This window comes from Scatophagus argus, chromosome 23 (genome assembly GCF_020382885.2).
Source record: "Scatophagus argus isolate fScaArg1 chromosome 23, fScaArg1.pri, whole genome shotgun sequence".
Lineage (NCBI taxonomy): Eukaryota > Metazoa > Chordata > Actinopteri > Scatophagidae > Scatophagus > Scatophagus argus.
In genome coordinates, this window is record NC_058515.1 from 11198274 (window position 1) to 11216385 (window position 18112).

General features: G+C 43.7%; 3 protein-coding genes across 3 annotated transcripts; 1 reads left to right on the plus strand and 2 right to left on the minus strand.

The window, feature by feature from the left end:
* Window positions 1-700: 700 nt before the first annotated feature.
* LOC124054860 (ubiquitin carboxyl-terminal hydrolase 47-like) lies at window positions 701-4930 on the plus strand. Its single transcript, XM_046381293.1, has 13 exons — window positions 701-956; window positions 1784-1855; window positions 2051-2150; window positions 2482-2594; window positions 2682-2752; window positions 2837-2962; window positions 3120-3215; window positions 3301-3429; window positions 3514-3648; window positions 3746-3768; window positions 3869-3900; window positions 3991-4320; window positions 4416-4930. The coding sequence occupies exons 2-13, from the start codon at window positions 1789-1791 to the stop codon at window positions 4535-4537; spliced, it is 1344 nt and encodes a 447-aa protein (XP_046237249.1). The 5' UTR covers window positions 701-956; window positions 1784-1788; the 3' UTR covers window positions 4538-4930.
* Window positions 4426-9457, minus strand: LOC124054869 (leishmanolysin-like peptidase 2). Its single transcript, XM_046381303.1, has 16 exons — window positions 9197-9457; window positions 8264-8663; window positions 8085-8181; window positions 7814-7865; window positions 7568-7717; window positions 7291-7416; window positions 7131-7215; window positions 6883-7028; window positions 6620-6803; window positions 6445-6514; window positions 6223-6319; window positions 5932-6039; window positions 5717-5848; window positions 5348-5457; window positions 5045-5247; window positions 4426-4562 (listed from the first exon to the last, which is right to left on the minus strand). Exons 1-16 carry the CDS (start codon window positions 9455-9457, stop codon window positions 4558-4560), a joined length of 2226 nt encoding a protein of 741 aa, XP_046237259.1. The 3' UTR covers window positions 4426-4557.
* lrp10 (low density lipoprotein receptor-related protein 10) lies at window positions 9442-18000 on the minus strand. The gene is made up of 10 exons (XM_046381291.1): window positions 17925-18000; window positions 16442-16611; window positions 16239-16271; window positions 15795-15939; window positions 15056-15249; window positions 14283-14854; window positions 13737-14173; window positions 12859-13053; window positions 12229-12358; window positions 9442-11375 (listed from the first exon to the last, which is right to left on the minus strand). The coding sequence occupies exons 2-10, from the start codon at window positions 16488-16490 to the stop codon at window positions 10755-10757; spliced, it is 2376 nt and encodes a 791-aa protein (XP_046237247.1). The 5' UTR covers window positions 16491-16611; window positions 17925-18000; the 3' UTR covers window positions 9442-10754.
* Window positions 18001-18112: the final 112 nt, after the last annotated feature.

The window sequence follows — 18112 nt, forward strand, 5'->3', positions numbered from 1 at the left end:
AATAATTAATAGCCCCCTGTGTGATTTAATCACAGAGTTGTAGCAGTTTTAACACGATAATAAAACTATTTCAATCGTAATCTTCCCAAGGGGGCCCCGGTGCCCCCCGCCCTTCCCTTTTCCTGTTTTTGTTCGCTCCTGCCCAAGACAACCTGAGTACCGGCACAGCCTGTAGATGAAAGGATTGTTGTATGATAATTTCAGTTCCTGTATATTGCATCACTAAATTATAAACATGATTTGTTTGGCTGAAGGAACGTTTCAATACGCGGAAGGCGCGCTTCATTATCACTGTAAACCACGTGCTGCTGCGGTGTTTACCATCTCCTCTTCTTCAAGAAGAATCCACTCCAACTGGATTTACTGTCCTTCATGTCACGGCAGCTGGGTGTGCCAGCCAGCCGTGCTTGTTACGGGTATTACCCCCATTTTAAGATAACCAGATGAGCAGCATCTTAACTCGTTCACCCTAACTAACCCTTGTAGCATACAGTTAGCAGCTAAAATAAATAAATAAATAACATTAACTTATCTCCTGCTATGGTTTTATTAATTAAGCCAGTAACGATCCAGGATACGCACCGTGTGTGTTTTTATCGGAAACCGGTGAACCGAAACAGTTGATCGGTTGCAGGGCAAAGCTGCACGACCTGAATGTGGTTGGACTGCATTCTGTCAGCAGGCGGACAAATCAGGAACGAGGATGCGGTGATTTTCTTTAGGTGCTTACGATAATAATGAAACATGGACCCGTACCTACTGCTTTCCGTAGGTGGACTGGGAAAACAAGTATCACGCAGCATGACCTCATCATCCTCATCGCCAATTGTTCTGTTCAAACTGTAAACTCTGTCATCCCGACGGGCTGCATCTGACTTTGGGATCTCACTTCGGTGCGTTGAGCGGCTGCTGGCGTCCTGACTTCTGCGCACAGCTGGAAGGAACAACTGCACAGGGTAACTTTTGAGAGAAACTTATATCCCCTCACCTTCGTTTCCAGCGGGGGTCCTAATGAAGGAGGTCTACCTTTAAAAGTTTCAGACACGTCCTCCAGCTGTAGCGACTGATTTTAGTTTAACAGAGAAATCTATCTAATCATAATAATCTGTCTCTAAACAGTTGAAGCAGAAGATTAATATGGATTTTAGCTTGTATCTGTGCAGAATATTAGGCTACAGGATGCGAAGCAAAGAAATCATAGCTACAAGTGTCTGTTTTCAGGAGATTTATAACATACAAAACACCTTAAACGCAACACAGCTCGAAGCTTTGGGAAGTTCAGCTTTTATTGGTTATGCTCTTCACTCTTCCCATTTGCTGTCGCGTATTTCCTGCGAATGGTTTATAATAACAGCCTGAGTTGTGAGAGTTTGCAACTGTCTGCCAACTTTCAATGGGTTTTGTTTCTTTTAAAGAAAGAGAAAAGTCTGGGTCTGATGAAGTAAATGCCACACAGAGAAACGAGTAAATAACTGCACGGAAAATCCGTCAAAAACAAAACAAAAAAAACCCAAAAACAAAAACAAACTTAACCAACCGCCAAGACGGACGATCTGCAGGACGAGTTTTGCTTCTACTTAAAGATAATTTTGTTCGCAAAGACAAATGATCGCTGTGGCGTCATGTTGGACGTGTTCGAGCTAAAGATGGCGCCACCTCCTGGACCACACTGCATGCCACAAGGCTTTCATAGATAAGAAAAAGTGAAAGCAGACAGATGTCACAGGAGATGGACTGGAGGAGTCCACCTGAATTTAGTAATATAACAATATTTCATCTTCAGGAGAGATGAGCAGCTCCAGAAAACGATTGCTGGAGGAGGGGAAGGCATCAGGAGAGAACAAGAAACAAAAAGGTAACAAACACGTAGAAATACAAAAGATTACCGTGGGCTACTTGGTGAATATAGGAAACAAAAATAAAAGTGAAAGAGGAACCACAATTGATGTCAAAATACCAAAACGTACAGCTTGACAATGACTTGTCAAAATCTGACATCAATAAATGAATAAAAATGATGTGATGACACTGTGTCTCCTTGGTTTTTTAGGGCCACATGGACCTCGTTATGGCCTGCATAATCAGGGAAGCACATGTTACCTCAACAGTGTTCTGCAAGTTCTCTTCATGACTCCAGAGATGCACAACAGGTTTGCAGACAAGCTGCCTTCATCTGCTTAAAATACAAGTAGCAAGACAATTATGAACCGGAGACGCTGGGTGTAAACAGTGTTGTTTGGTCCCTCCAAAAGAGACAGCAAATAAAAATTATTCTAATGTTTGGTTTGTGAATACATCAAAGATCAAGAACTTGATCAACACATAATTGGGATTAGGATTCAGCTGTGCAGATGAGCTGCTGAGGAAACAACCAGAAAACCATGAACACACACAGACAAAGAAAAAAAAAATAACACAACACAAAACCGTAACTGGTGGCGTCCAAAGCTTGTAATATGATAACCTTCACTCTTCCTAAAGTTTGGATCCGAAACCAAAGACCACGGATGGAGAGCTGAGAAACCTCTTCAGAAATCTGACGGAGACAACAGGTAGAACAGAAAACATCACTCGGTGTTTGGAGATTAAAAACGGTGAGTCGCACGTCAGCTGCTAATTCTGAAATTCTTTAGTTTGTCTTCTTCTTATTATTATTACACTGGATTTAATCTCATCTGCAGTTCACCAGCAACGTGACGCTGCTGAGTGCCTGGAGATGATTTTAAGAAAGGTCAGCCCAAAGGCCTCTGAGGTGAGCACCTATCAGATGCAGAGGTTAAAGTTACAAGTCGACAAAGCTCAATGTTGAGTTGTAAGTCATACGTTGCGTCTCAAGGTTTTCCAAGGACAGCTGCAGTACACGACAAAGTGCTGCCGAGGCCACAGCATCAACGAAGAGACAAATCCATTCTGGACTCTTCCTCTGTCAATGAAAGACGCCCACGATACGACCTACAGTGTGGTAAGCAGCCACAGCTCAGAGGGCTGCTTTGGTACTTTAATGTAGCAGGCAGCTGTAACAGGGCAGCTAGCCAAACACTAACTTCCAATAAATAAATGACTGTAACTGAAGGAGTACCTGCAGATTTTGTCAAGTTGTGGGTTTTTCTTTCTCACAGGAAGAAAACTTGGAAAGGATTTTCCGCACAACATCGTTCACTGGAGACAACATGGTGTTCTGTGACGAGTGTGAAAGGAAGACCGACGCGACCAGTGTGAGTTTCCCAACACCAACGGCAGCCTGAGCTACCTGTTTGCTCCCCATACTGTCTGCTCAGTGTTTGTTCCTGTGTGGTTTAGGGATGTGAGATGGTGGAAGCTCCTCAGGTTCTGATAATTCTCCTCAAGAGATTTGACTTTGACTACAACACCAGGTCACATTTTAAATCAGACCGCCGTGTGGATGTGCCGATCGCACTACGGATGAAGGCAAGAGGAAGCAACCCTGAATGTTGCTACTTATGTTCACTTTTTAAGATCTTTTCACAGACCTGATTGTGTTGTTCTTTGTAGGAAAAGAAGTACAAACTGTACGGGATAGTGAATCACATGGGTGGTCTCGGAGGGGGACATTACACAGCCAACATCCTGTCCAGTGAGGACAACACCTGGTATGAGTGTGATGACACTCGGGTCACCAAGTTGAGGGTTGGTTTAACACATCTCTTCATACTGCGCATATTCAAAATGGAGTATTAAACAGACATTTGTTGAATTTTTTTCTCATTTTTGTTGAATCTTGCAGGTTGAAGATCAGCCAGGTTACAGGTATGTTCACTTAATTCCATCTTGTCAAGAAATGTTCACCATATGTTGTCAACCTTTTGATGTTCTACGCAAACAGTAACTCAGAATGACTGTTCAACAGGTCCAGCACTGCGTATCTGCTCGTGTACAGAGGTAAGACCACCAAAGTGCACCAGGAAATCACTCAAGCCTGTAATATTAGCAGATCACTGATCAACATTTGACTGTTCCTTCACTTTAAAGCTTCAGGGAGTCTGAGAAACAAAGTGAAAGAACCACAGGAACACAAAAGAAAGTCGAGGGAACACGAAGGTCATGATAAAGAAAACAGACAAAATCGAGAGAGTTCAGCACAGGTGAGGAAAGAGAGGAACAAAGAAGCACTCAACCATCACAGTCAGGGAGAAGTGGTTGATGCCAAACCTGAAAGGAAGGTTTCAAGCTACAGGAGGAGCACAGCGGAAGAAGAGTTTCCCATCAGTCAAAAACAAATCACAAGATACTCGACTAAACAACACCCAGACACCTGGACGAGGACAGAGAACACGAGCGAGAGGAGAAAAAATGAGGAAGGTGTGGAGGAAAAACTGGTCAAATATTTCTGATCCATTTTCAGTCCAAGTGTTTGTGTCTAAGGAAAATAATTTCCTGTGTTGTTTTCCCACCAGGTGAGGCCTGCAAGGGTCCATCTAAAATCCTGAAGAATCCTTTCTTCATTGCCACCGTCGTTGTTGTTTGTGCGTTGGTCGTGATTCTCCCCATCATTATAACCAGTCTGAGCCCCTCTTGATGTGAACCAGGAACTTGCTGTCAAGCTGATAATGAAAAGGTGTTAATTCGACTTTCAGTACAATAGCTGTTAATGTTATTAATCACTTCTTAATCTTTGGATTCCGTCTACTGAAATGTGTGAAAACCACAAGTGATCAATGCACACAATAACTGCTGTGTATGAAAATGTGGCATAATATCCTTCACCACATTAAATTGACTCCTGCTTCTCCAATGTAATTTATAACATCCATAATCTTTATGTGAGCCTCGTTTCTGTGGAAGTCATTCGTATTTTGTTATTTGATGATCTGTATCATGTCTCAGTGTGGTGCAAGAACCCAAATGATAAACATTTTTATCTTACCTGTTCAATAAAACTAAATAAAATTGCGCTGTTTGTTTGTTTGAATGACTCGTTTGTCTTTCACATTTAAAATGGCGATTTAGCCCAAGAGATGTCAAAATCTAACGAGTCTTTAAAGACTAAAAGTTCATATGCATAAAGGCAGCGTTTGCTACAAACCGCGGTGATCCTCTGGGGCAGAGTGGATCCTGATCCTGTGGGAGCAACATTTCCTGTAAGACACCACAACTGCAGCCAGGAGGCACACAGCGGTGGCGGAGGCAGCAGCGATGCTGAGCGCCGTGGCCGCCGTGAGCTCTGCGGGACGTCTGAGGGCCGACCAGGTCTCATTCTGGCCTGACGCTGAAACCACTTTTGGATCACTGGCCAAAAAAAAGCAATAAATTAAAGTTAACGTGAATTCCTGTAAAGCTTCCCTGCTTCTTGTAAGGCAAGAAGGTGCTTGTTTAACGTCATACTTGCCTTGTGATAGAAGCAGGAAATGAACTGAGATCATCAGAGGGAGGAGTAACGTCAGTGTACAGACACAACCTCCTATCAGGGCAGGAAACTAAACCCCGGTATCCTTTTATCTGAGGATTAAAAACAACAAAGACAGAACAGATAATATGATTAGATATCAAATGAGAATATATTGTTATTATTGTGCTTCTATGAGCTTTACTCAGTTCATACGGCATTGACATCAGTAAGAAAAGCCTTGCTGGGCCGCCAAAATATATTTCAGAATACCTCATACACAGTGGCTAGCAGCCTATCTTCAGTTTATCCCAAAATCTCTTCTGATATATAGCATGCTGTAGTTACATATATTATGCTGTGTCATGTTACCTGAGTGGTTCCCCCTACTGGACAGTCCACCCACTCAGAGCCAGACACCTGGATTTGGTACCTGTTTGGCCCAGTACATCTGTGTCTGTAACAACGTCCCTCTGCAGAGCTGTTGAACAAAGGAGACTGGCTCTGCAGGGATGTGGAGGAAGGAAAAAAATTAGGTTAAACAAAAGGTTGGAGACAAGCATTCACACACATACACACACACACACCTGTCTGGTCAGGCTGGAGAAGAAGCAGCGGCTGTCGAAGCCAAAGATTTCTCCGCTCCAGTTCTCTTCAGCTGACTTCCTGCCATTTTCCTCCTTCCAGCATTCACTCTGGATGAAAGGAGGAGGAGGAAAAAGAGTAAAAGTGTCTACAGCAGTGATGTGAAAAGTGCACGAGTGAAAGTCTTCTGGAAATGTAAAATGAGTAAAAACTTTATTTGTTCTATGATATGGCAGATATTGTTTTGTCACGAAAATTTTCGATAAGATCACATGAGAGGAAATTACACTTACTCTATTCTTGAAGGGTTTATACACCCGACACCCGTCCAGGTACTGATCAGTCTGGCACTCCCCCTTGTGGAGGTGAAGATAATGACACCCAAATCCACTGAGAGGAAGGAATAAGGCAAATATTGGTGGTAGAAATGTAGTGTGTAAAGATGAAAAGTGATTCATATTCCATTCAAAACTTACACTGTTGTGTAGAAAACAAACATATAATTATTAGTCTACCTGCCAGTGCAGAAAAAGGATGAGGACTTGTCCCGACAGGTTGACACGGAGCCAAACATGGCCCCTTCGCCTGTCAAAATAAAACACACACACACACATTTATAGGCTGTCTACTTCCTGTTTGTATTATTTTTATAATTACAATAATAGTCTTATATCTCAACACTTTCCTTACCGTCTCCCCAGACCAGATTCTGTGCCCTGCTCAGGTTGACAGCGTACCAACCCGTGTCTTGTAATGCAGCCAAGGTGGCCAGGTCAATCCGGACTGTGGCTGAGTCCCCAAGCACGGCCGCCATGATGGAGCCCTGCAGGACCCGGGACTCCCAGTGAGAGGACACTCTTCCAGGAGGCTCATCCTGATGACAGAAGGCACCCAACACGTAAGGAGAGCACATGAAAAAGCTGAAAAAGGGCTAATACTGAGCTGCTCAGTACCCAGTTTTCGAGAGGCCCTCCCAGCTCAGGGTCAGCTGATGCCAGGTGCTTCTGCAGGGCAGAGATGACAGACGGGGTGTAAATCCTCGTCTGGCCCGATGCGTCGGTGTGGGTCACTTTGCCCCGAGGATAACAGCCAGCTCTCGCTGCAGAACAACTCAAAGCAAAATACATTAGAGGACCAGTTTTCGAACCAACATGCAGGATGTTGAAGTTTGACATGAAAATATCAAAAAGTGCTTTGGAACCTGGAGAAGCGGAGGAGCAGTATCTCCAGGTGGGGAACAGGTCTTTAGAGAAACCAAGTGCATGAAACAGTTCGTGGATGACAGTCTGGAAAACAGATGAACACACACGATTCAGCACATCAACACACAGTTAGTATTAACATTGTTGTATTAAAGGCACCTGTACAGTAGCCTGATGGCTGTATGTGGCTCCTGTCAGTCCGTCCCTGCAGATGACCACCACTCCAGCCACAGGTCGTCCATGCGTGTCTGTCTGGCAGTGGACGGCGTAGGCCAACAAGTTAGACTGTGAGGTGAACATACGGAGGACAGCATAACTACAGCAGCATGTACTTTCTGTGAGCGCAGATCCAAGAGCAGGAGGGGAACCTTTCATCACATAATAACAGTTTACACATTTACTGTTGTTGATCTGCTGCGGGTCAGATGGTCTTTACCTTTGTTCTGCATTTGTCAGTGGTCTGTATGTGAAGGTACAGCAGGAAGTCAGTGTTGGGGAGTCCAGTTCCTTCAGGACGGAGCTCAGTCCTGTGAGGCGAATCGGGCTCAGAGTAAATGTCACATCCAGCCAGATGATTGTCTGGGATCTGTGTGACATATTCAGTAGTGGAGTGTGTGTTGTTTTATTTTTCATCTTACCACAGGCAAACCCTCCTAGGAAAATAATTTGACCTGATACTCACTGTCACATCCAGACAGGTCTCAGATCTGTAGTTGTTGTTGGCTCGACCACACCTGAAGGAAAAGTCCAGTAAGTTTTCATATACACGTTCATTTTAAGTGTATAAGATAAATTTTGCAATTCTTTTCATGCATAATTACAGAAAATTGTATAACCCTGTGATTTGCAAAAAATGTTTTCAGGCTTGTTAGACTACTAATATATCGTCATAAAACTAAAACAAACTATTTTTATGTGTTAATCTTAACGATAAAGCAGACACACACACACACCTGTTGTAGTTGGCACTACTTGAATTCCTCCAGAGAAACTTGCAGTATTTGTTGATGTTTCTGCTGAGCAGCAGTGGACCCGGTGCTCTGTTCACAACTGAAAGGTCAACAGTTGAAGGCGGTACACGTTAAGCTGTGTGTGTGTGTGTGTGTGTGTGTGCGTGTGGTCTGTATTTCACCTGACAGTAAAGAAGACACTGTCCTCAGAGCCTCTTCCATTGCTGCCTCCAGCCTCTTTTTCTCAGCCTCTGATAAGTTGCTGCTCTCCTTTGGAATCCAACTTCGAATCCTGATTGGCTGTGGAGAAGCAGGAGTGGGCGGGGCTATCCTTCTCAGGCTTCTCCTAGGCCGCCATACTGGGCGACTGGTTTGCTGCCCAGCCTGTGTTCTGAGCCTGGGCTCAATGGGTGGGCCGTCTGGGTGGACGGGCACAGCTCGCACCACCCTGGTCTGAGCCTGAACCTCATCAAAGATGCACTTCTGCTGGGCTATGGGTAGCTCCACCACTGCCACAATTAGTGCCAGCATCCCCACCCAGAGTCTCTGGGACTGAGCTAAAACCATAATTACAGCTGGAACCTATTTCAGGGTCACAACGAGGATGACGGTTAGTTATTGGGCGCTTTGTTAGGGGAGCTAAGCCATAAAGCTTTAATATAAATGTTACTTCTTTTATGCCAAAACAATTTTTCAACAAGCATTCAGTGTATTCCTGGTTGTATGAAAAAAGCTTTGAAGCAGATTTAAAGCCTAAAATGTGACAAGTTCTTATTCAACGACCGAGTCCTCTTGTATGGGGCATTCGCAGTGTTACCCATAAGTCAGAATGGTGCACAGACTTCTAATCATGTGAAATGACAGAAGGCTTGGACCCAAATGATTAAATATTGTTTTCATGCTGTTTTCAAATGAGTAGGTATCATAAAGATTTGGCAAATTATCACATTCTGTTTTACACGACATCTTCTTGGTCGAATCAAAGGTGATGAGAAAATTTTAGTCCACAGCGTGAACTTTGAATAAGGCCATGTAGAGTAAAGTGACGGAGGGCTGCAATCAATTTCCTGCACCATTAATCTATGTGTTAAATCAAATCTATTCAGTGGAATTACCTTGTAGACAAATGCGACCTCAGCCCGTCCACGTAGTCTCGACCCAGCACAGCGAAGCGATGATCTGCACTTCTGCCTTTCCTCCAGAACAACTACAGAAGGGCTCTCTCTGAAGTCTGCAAATTTCCATAGCGCTTCTGAATACAAAGCACAATGCGACAACTCACTGTTCTCATCCCTTACTGAGGCGTCAGGTGTCTTCACTTCAACCCCCCAACAAACACACACACACAATACCCAACACCTAAAAGTGCAAATCATTTAATCTCAGCCACATTTTTACTTATATACAGTGAAGTTGACCCTAATAAACCATTAAAATCACTTTCTCTCTGCAAATTTAAAACTTCCAGCTACTTTACATCAAACCTAATACATTCAACAAAGCAAAACAGAACTCAAGAGGAAACAAAAAAAAAAAGAGAAATTGAAATAAAAACACCATCAAGTGTACAATAATACAAATGGCACACCACAAGTCAAAATATGATCCCCCTCAAGGGCTGAAGATTCAAGTTGAGGTTGTTTCATGAATTCAGGGCCCCTTTCAGCACTGGGGCGCCTCATCTTCCTGTGCACACTATACACACACTCACACACACTCACACACACACATATTGTAAAATCAGGCACCAAAGAGATTGTCTTTTGACACATTTGCTTTTGTAGATTACATACATTCACTTGGGAAGGGTACACGTGTGTGTACTTCAAAACACGCAGTTATGGTGCAATTAATGTGCACTAAAATAAGGGTCCCAAAAAGGTTATTGCCCGCTTGCAGAGTAGACATGCAGATTTTTTTTTTTGTCATATTATAATAAAGCCACTGATGTGCTGATGCATGTTATGCCGCGATAAAACATGTGCCTCCGTGTGTATTTGGTGTGCAGTGTGTATCTCAGGAATCATCCAAACCTCCTCTAGCCATCTACAGGAAATTCCTCAAAAGGCACTTAAACAGGGGAAACGATTCTTCTTATATAATTATCTGTGATATAACATGATACTGGATGCAAGTGGCAGAAGTACGTGGAGACAATCCACATCTACAAACATACTCCACTGTCAATGTAAGACTAAAATGCAAGTGCATTCACACAGTTGCAGTCAAACAAACACGATGTTTTCCATCATGTTATCTAAAATTATAATCATTCAACCTGGCAGCAGCCTGCCTCAGTTTCTGGATAGGGAAGATTCTTCTGTGCAAACATTTACCTTCAATGTGCAGCCTAGCGTTCATTAAGTGTACAACCAACACTGACCTACACTTAATGTCAAACGTACGTCAGCCATGCTGTTCGTCTAAAACTTTTTCAAGGAGGTCTATTCATTTTTTTTTTTTAAAAAAAGGTCAAATACTCAATTCCACAAGCCAACAAATCCAACTCAATTTCAAAAGGCACCAGACTTGCACAGTGAGGGTGAGTCTTGCCGTGGGCCACTCCTGTGCTTGAGTTCAAACAAAAGTGGAAAGACTGGGTTTCAGTTTTTAATCAGCAAGAAAATGGGATAAAGGAGGGGTGTGGGGGTGCTGGGTGGGTGGAGAAGTCATTCAGGTCAGCATGGGTACGTCATCCTCTGAAGTGGTGTCCTCAGACAGGGGGATAAGAAGCACATCGTCGTCCGAAGAAGACGAGGTGGAGGAGAAAGACGGGGAGGCGGAGAGGGGCATGGAGTTGGTGGAGGAGGGTGAAGCTCTGAAGAGGGAGATGCTCAGGCCCAGCGTGTGGAAGATGGAGGCCAGAGAGGGGCTGCTTGGGGGGACGACAACAGGGGGAGTGTGAGAGGTGGCCGAGGGTGGAGCTGGGGGAGCATAAGGAGGAGGAGGTGGGGATGCAACAGGCGGTGGCAGTAGAGGAGGTGGTGCTCCTTCCTGCTGCTGCTGCTGCTGCAACAAGCCAAGTTTCTGAGGCACCGGCTGGTTGACTGCCTCCACAGCAGACGAGGAGCTCGTTGGAGCGGAGCGAGCTTGTTCCTGACCGGAGGCAGCGGCGTCTGGCTGCTGCTGGCTGGAGTTCTGACTCGTTCTAGGGGGAGGTCTGGGGATAAGACCCCACCTCCTCATGCGGCGAACAGCCCGGCGGACGAATCGGGGTCTGCGTCTGCGGTGTGGCGAGTTGGCGGCATCCTGACGGAGGAGCTGGAGAATTCCCCTCAGAGAAAGAGACGAGGTCTGACGAGGAGGATAAAAAGGAGTGTAGAGTAGATGAAGAGTATATCAGAATGTCATTAAAAACACTTCAACAACTTTTACAGTTATATTCAATTTAAAATACCAAACATAGCAGTCACAAGACTGAAATCAAAGTTTAAGGAATGAGCTTAACCAAATCCCATGAGACAGAGCAGGTTTTGTTTTATACACTTAATCCCTCCGCCTCCACTCCCTCAGCTGTCCTCACCAACTAATAATAAGCACCTCAGTATGAACCTGCATGGTAACAGCACATTAGCTCTATCTTAACACTCTCCTTACCTCAGCCTACACAGCCTGCTGGGGCTTAATAAGGCTGCTCAAGAGGAGCACATGTCTCAAAGACAGATAAAAGAAGGGCTACTGAAGATCACAGTGTTGCTGAAGAGTCGAGAGCTGCGTAACTCATAAATGTTGGCCTCTTCATTTATGTATGAATATGCTGTCACAGTATTCCATTTTCAGTTTATAAGGTTTTCTTCAATCATTCCTTTATTTCAACATTTAAAAAATATTTGGTATTTACAGCTCTGGGGGAGATGTTTGCCGTGGCTTTATGCTAGTATGATTTCATGGTGGTGTGAGGCAAGTAAGTCTGCGCTGGTTGTGCATTGTGTCCGGGTTAAAAACTGAACACTGAGGTTAACTGGTACCAGTATGAGCCACTAATTTCTTATACAACAAAACTGGGAGCCAATGCCAAAAAAAAGAGTCCAAAATGTTTGACAGTCGTAGCTGTTGTCAGGTTGTTTGAGTCTAGACGTCAAAACACAAAAAACACAATGCATCCTTGTGGTTAGTTTCTAGTTCTTGTGGTCCTCTTTTCTCTCACCTCATTGGGGTTTTCTGTGGGGAAGTCCTCCACTGGGGGGATGACGCCCTGAGCAATCAGCTGGCCGTAGGAGGGAGGAGCCTGCTGCTGGATCAGCTCCGCTTCCTGGCGGCTGATTGGAGCAAACAAGCTGCCAGAAAACACACACATTTAAGTGGGTTCATGCACATCTGAACTGACTGCTCATCTTTGCTTTTCCTTGCATCATTATATACTTATTTAGCTTTCCTTGCTAGCCCACTATACTGTTATACATACATATGATGGTTGTTCTCGCTTGCTTTAGAAGCGTACACATGACAGAACCAATACTGAGACAAACCGCACGTGAGAAACTCACACTTTACAACAACAACCTGGTAGTTCTTGTTTCTCTTATCATAAATATGAGTATGCAGTGTACCGCCTGTGTTGTGGGAGCCAGTAGTAAGGAAGACACAAACCAATGAGTCACTATCTGGGATCATTAGCACAAAACCTGGCTGAGGCATCACTCCAAGTCACAAAACAAACCCCTGTTATTCTGCACTGAAGCTGTAAATATTCCAAATTAGGCAGAAACTGCCTGGTATTAAAGGACTTGTGCAAATCCTTTACTTTAAACTGAGATAAGACATACGAAACAGTTACCTGTACTCCCTGGTCCTGAGCGAGTACAGTTTACAGGTGCAGCCCATGGCGATGACCAGCAGAAGCCCGCAGATCAGGCTGCCCACCGTTGCTGCGGTGATGACCTTGCGAGGCAGGACGACGGTGCAATTGAGCTCGTCTGTCCCGTCCTTGCAGTCCACCTGGCCGTCACAGCGCCAGCTCTCAAACACGCACCTGCAATGGGCCGACTGTTTGTTACAGAGTGTTCAGAAATAACCAAAGCAAGAGGCTCAGGTTCACATGAAGCTGCTTTCTGAGCAATATAATAAAACCAAAAGGCTGAGGACCAGCACACTGAAAAGTATGTGGATTTTTTTTTAAAACCTTTTACTTGAAGGTTATGCACATTAAATGGAATAAAACTAAAAACCCAGAAAATGCACACTTGTTAAAGAAAAGTTCATATTTCTCACCCCACACCCACCTGATACCCAAGACACATAGGCCCTGACCACAATGAAGACCCACACTACATAAAAACAAAACAAAAGAAGCTGAACTTAAACAGAGGCTGTTCCGTCAACTGCTGCTCCCAAGGTCAAGCACAAGCTTTGAACATTAACTTTCAGGATAAAATGGATTAGAAGCCCTTAAGCTGCTCAGAAGGTTTGAACATGTACCGCTCCGCACCAAGAAAACAATCTGCTAATGAAGACAAGAGATAAGGGCCAAAGCTCCAGAGCAGCGTCTAAATGAGACTGAGGTGAGACCGTTTTGTCACCTGCAGCTCCCAAGGTCAAGAATGAACTCTGAACCTCAATTTTAACTCATCTCTTCTGCAAATGCACTGAAAACTCAAGAACAAAAATGAGACAAACGAGACAAATGTCCGCTCTGAGACTCACACACATACTGACCTGTCGCTGTCACAATGAAAGGTCCCTGGCTGACACACGGTGCAGTCGCGCTCGTCGCTGCCATCAGCACAGTACAGCTGGTAGTTGCATCTCTCTGTGACTGGGTAGCACACCGGTCTGCCTGCAAAGTGACTGGAGGCCACGACTCTCTGCCCGACCACACCGCAGGCAAACTGGTTCAGGCTGCAGCCCCTGCAACCCTCCTCGTCCTTCCCCGTCTCAGGACAGTCCCACTTCCCATCGCAGCGTTGCTCCTGAGTAAAGCAACCCCCTGTTGTTCCCCCACACCGGCCTTCCCAAGGGGGGCAGTAGGTCCCGACGTGGAACGTGGCGTTGAAGCCACTCCCCTCTGAGCCAGGAAGAGTCTCGTATGTCATCGACAGCAGGCCAGTATGGGATTCAACTTGGACTGATTTGTAATTGGAGGCGCTGGTGATCTGTAAAATTGCAGGAAGTGAAAAATCACGTCACCAAAACACCTTTTAAAAGAGTGGTTCTTTTTTTAGGTTATAATAAATGCTGAGGTACACTTTTAGAAAAACTCACAATTTTAATAACGTCTCCTTTGCCTTGCTCTCTGTTGTACACAGTGAGTCTATCCCCAGGTCCCAGCACCAGTTGCTGGAGGTCCAACCTCAGTGGCCTCGAGTCCTGAGGGTCCAGAGTCCAGACACAGAAGAGAGGAGGACCCCGGATGGCTGGAGGGGAGAAGGTCCCATAGAAGGTCTGGAGGAGTCCTCCACAAGGCCACTCAATGGGAGTGGGTGTCACAGCAAGCTCCCTGTGAGTCTGAGGCTGCTCTCCATCCACCTCCGTCTTCTCCTTCAGCTGCGCCCACAGATCAGGCTCAGCATCTCTCTCGGGTGTCTTATCTCCAGCCTTACGTCTCTCCGAGTCCCTATCATGGTTCTGCTCTGTCACTGCTTTGGCTTCTTCTTCTGGCGCGTTGCTGTATTTTGTGACTTCTGTGGCTTCCACTTCCTCATCACAGCCCTGTTCATCGCTGCCGCGGCTTACACCCTCATTGAGGCACTCCACCTGGCCATTACAGCGCCAAGAGAGAGGAAGGCAACGGCCCCCCAGGCACTCGAAGGATGTCACTGGGCATTCACCAGAGTCTGGATGTGTAGAAACAGAAGGGGATAAAGAGCACAAACAAGGCAATTAAGATCATCTTTGGACAAACAGAAGCTGAAACTGGCAGAAGAAATCCAGAGCCAGATTTAATACTGATACTCTGACAAGTTAGAGGGGGACAACGCTTTATGAAAAGTAAACAAAAGATCTTAAGAAAGAAAACAAACACCATGTTGTCATACCTCTGGCATAGTTCAGCATAAAAGACGACACAGGAAACTGATGCGGGAGAAAGTGGTGCATCACTGTAATATTTCCTCCTGGGAACTCCATCGGTTGTGGCAACTTAGAGCCACAAAGGACAACCGGCTCGCCACCAGCAGATGATTTTATAGACACCCATTCCTTCCTACACCGAGCTGAAAACTGGGAAAAGCTGAAAGGGAATTTAAAGTATCAGTGAATACAGAACCTCACTTACATAAAAGTAAACAAATAAGAAGCAGCACCTTTGAGACAAAAGTGAGAACGTCCTGCCTCGCTAAATATCTGAAATGTTGCCACACAATTTACAGCATGGCAGCAATCCCTTTATTATGGACATTATGATTTTTAACATCATTTTAATCTTTAAACTGTTAAGTATTAAAATTATCTGGATCAGCCAAAAACAAACGTTCTGATTATTACAACTATAAACAGTTTCTCAATTGCTTGTCATCCACATTGCAGACTTTGAAGTCATTCATAACTTTACATCCTCACCACAGAACATGATGGGACAAGATCAGGTTCTGCAATATTTTCTGTGTGGCAAAAACATACAGTACTTTACACATCTCGTCTCACTCGAATATCTACAAGATATTTAGTTCAGTGTGTTATTATCATCCCAGAGGGCATCTTATTTAGCCAGTACTAGTGGCAAATAATTTAATCTCAGCTCTTTGTCTCTTTGCAACAAAACCTCAGTGCCTTTACCTGAGAATGATTGGTTCTCCTTCCAAGCCTTTGATGATCCAGCAGTCATAGGTGGAGCCGAATCGGTAGGACCAGCTGTGGTAAGCAGAACTCCTGATCTCTCCCACTTTACTGTCTAAGACTTGGAGGGAATGCCCACATCGGGCTGAAATACAGCAGGACAAAGGAGCAGTTGTTAAGGTGCCAAAAACAGTTACAACCTTAATTTTATTGCACCAACTTTTAACTTTATGTTACAACTGAAAATAAGTGTCTGCGTGAGATGTTTTGTGGCACAAACGCATAAAGCAAGTAAAAGTATTGTTAAATATTATTTGCTCAGGGTGATATGTGCAGTTACTATCAATATGAATTGTTGTAACCCAGATAAAAGTGTGTAACATAAAAAAAATCTTTGATGACACCCACAGTCACAACATAAGATTAACTAGTTTGTCTGCTTACCAGAGGAGACGGCAGGCTCAAAATGGCTGCATGCTGCGTTGAAATAAGCAAAAACAAAATGAGTCATACAGGTGTTTTATCACACAGATCGTAACTGTTGTATGACATGAAAAGTGTAAACATGATCATTGCTTGATAAACATTTCAAGTAGGCACCTTAGATAGATACACAAACTGTCATGGATGAACGTGTATTCACTCGCCTGTTATAACGAAAAGTACGAGGGCAAAGCGGTTGTAAGTGACTGTCATTGTGGTGATGCTTCTCCTCTGGAATGTAGAAAATTTAAAAAAAAATATATCTGGAGACTTAATGGTTAAAAAAACAACAGAGAAGCACCATTGCAGGTGGTTTTGCTCAGGAAGACTTCACCTGCAAAATGAAAGACGACAAGATGAGTGAGAGGCGTGTCAGGGTCAGCCTCTTAACCTCACACTAGGACAACAACTAAGGACTGTTCATTAACCTGCCTATTATTCTCCATTAATCAATTATCAAAGCAGCTTTAAAAAAAACTAATTAAACAATTACAATTAATCAGATATCAAAATAGTCAAAGTAATCTACTAACCATTTCAGTTTTACCTCAAACTGGTTTTATTGTACTACTCTGGAGACAAATAAACCAGCTAACACATATTTCAAAACAGCTAGTGTATTAGATTCAAGGTTCATTGAACAGTTGGCTGTACAACAAAATTAGACAGCGAGGCCACGAAGGTGCAAGGTGAAAGTGTCAAGTGAGCATAATAAATAATAAACACAACAATAAAAAATAAACGGGCTACTTGCAGAAGCTGTGAAAACAGTGCTGCAATTGGAAAATTTGACAATTTTCACTTTTTGTTTTTCAGATTTTGTAGACCAAAGGATTAGTAAATAATTAGCAGGCTAACCCAGGCATAAAAAAGTAAATGTAAACTGTAAGATCTTAAAGCAATAAATAATACTGTAAACATTTATTTTGTAAAATTCTTATTTTTTGTGTGGCACATGTGTTTCAGGCGATTTTATTAGCTGAATTGCTCCTAAACATTTTCAAAACATATTAACGGATTCTTTACTCAGTAGCAGTTGCCCTCCGAAAAGTGAGCAAAAAGCCGTTCAGTAGTATCCATAATCAAACGTTGTTATATATCCGAGCAAAAACAATATATGGGTCTCTCAAAGTTTTAGTTGCTTTCATATTGAACTGAAACTACTGTGTGTACTCACTTAAGGTTACACAACAACGACTTCCTTCCTATAATCTGCTCAACAATGACGCCAGGGACGCTAGCTTTTCCGAGATGTAATCCTTGCCAACACAAATAGTTTCAAAGTCTTTCCGTTCCCGGTAAAGATATAAAAATGTCGAGTGCTGGTCGATTACTATCCAATTTCGTTCTCACTAAGTTTAAACGATATCCCGAGTTAACGCTGCGAGACAGTTTCGTTTTGAGGCTGGCGGAGGGAGCAGCTCAGTCACAAGAGCTTTAATAGCTAGCTTCCTGGCGAGCTAACTGCTAACGCTAACATCCTGACTTCTGTCCTCGTTCAGACGCTTTTATTAGGCGGCGACAGCACAGGAAAGGGATTACCAGCACGACAGTGGTGGTTCTGGTATCCAAACAAATCAACACATGTAGGCCAGAAGCGGTAACAACATGAGAAAATTACAAAGGATAAAGAGCCGAGTACGTTACCATGTCAGTCGGCCTTTCTTGTTGACAAGTTCTGAACCACTTCCGTATATTTTAGTTCATGACGTGAGGGGCGGGGCTTAATATATTTTTTTCTCCCATTCATAAAACCTGACATTACAGTTGTTCTTCATGTTAAATGTTTTACATAAAATTTATCCAAAACATTATAAATTGATGTATTTATTTAC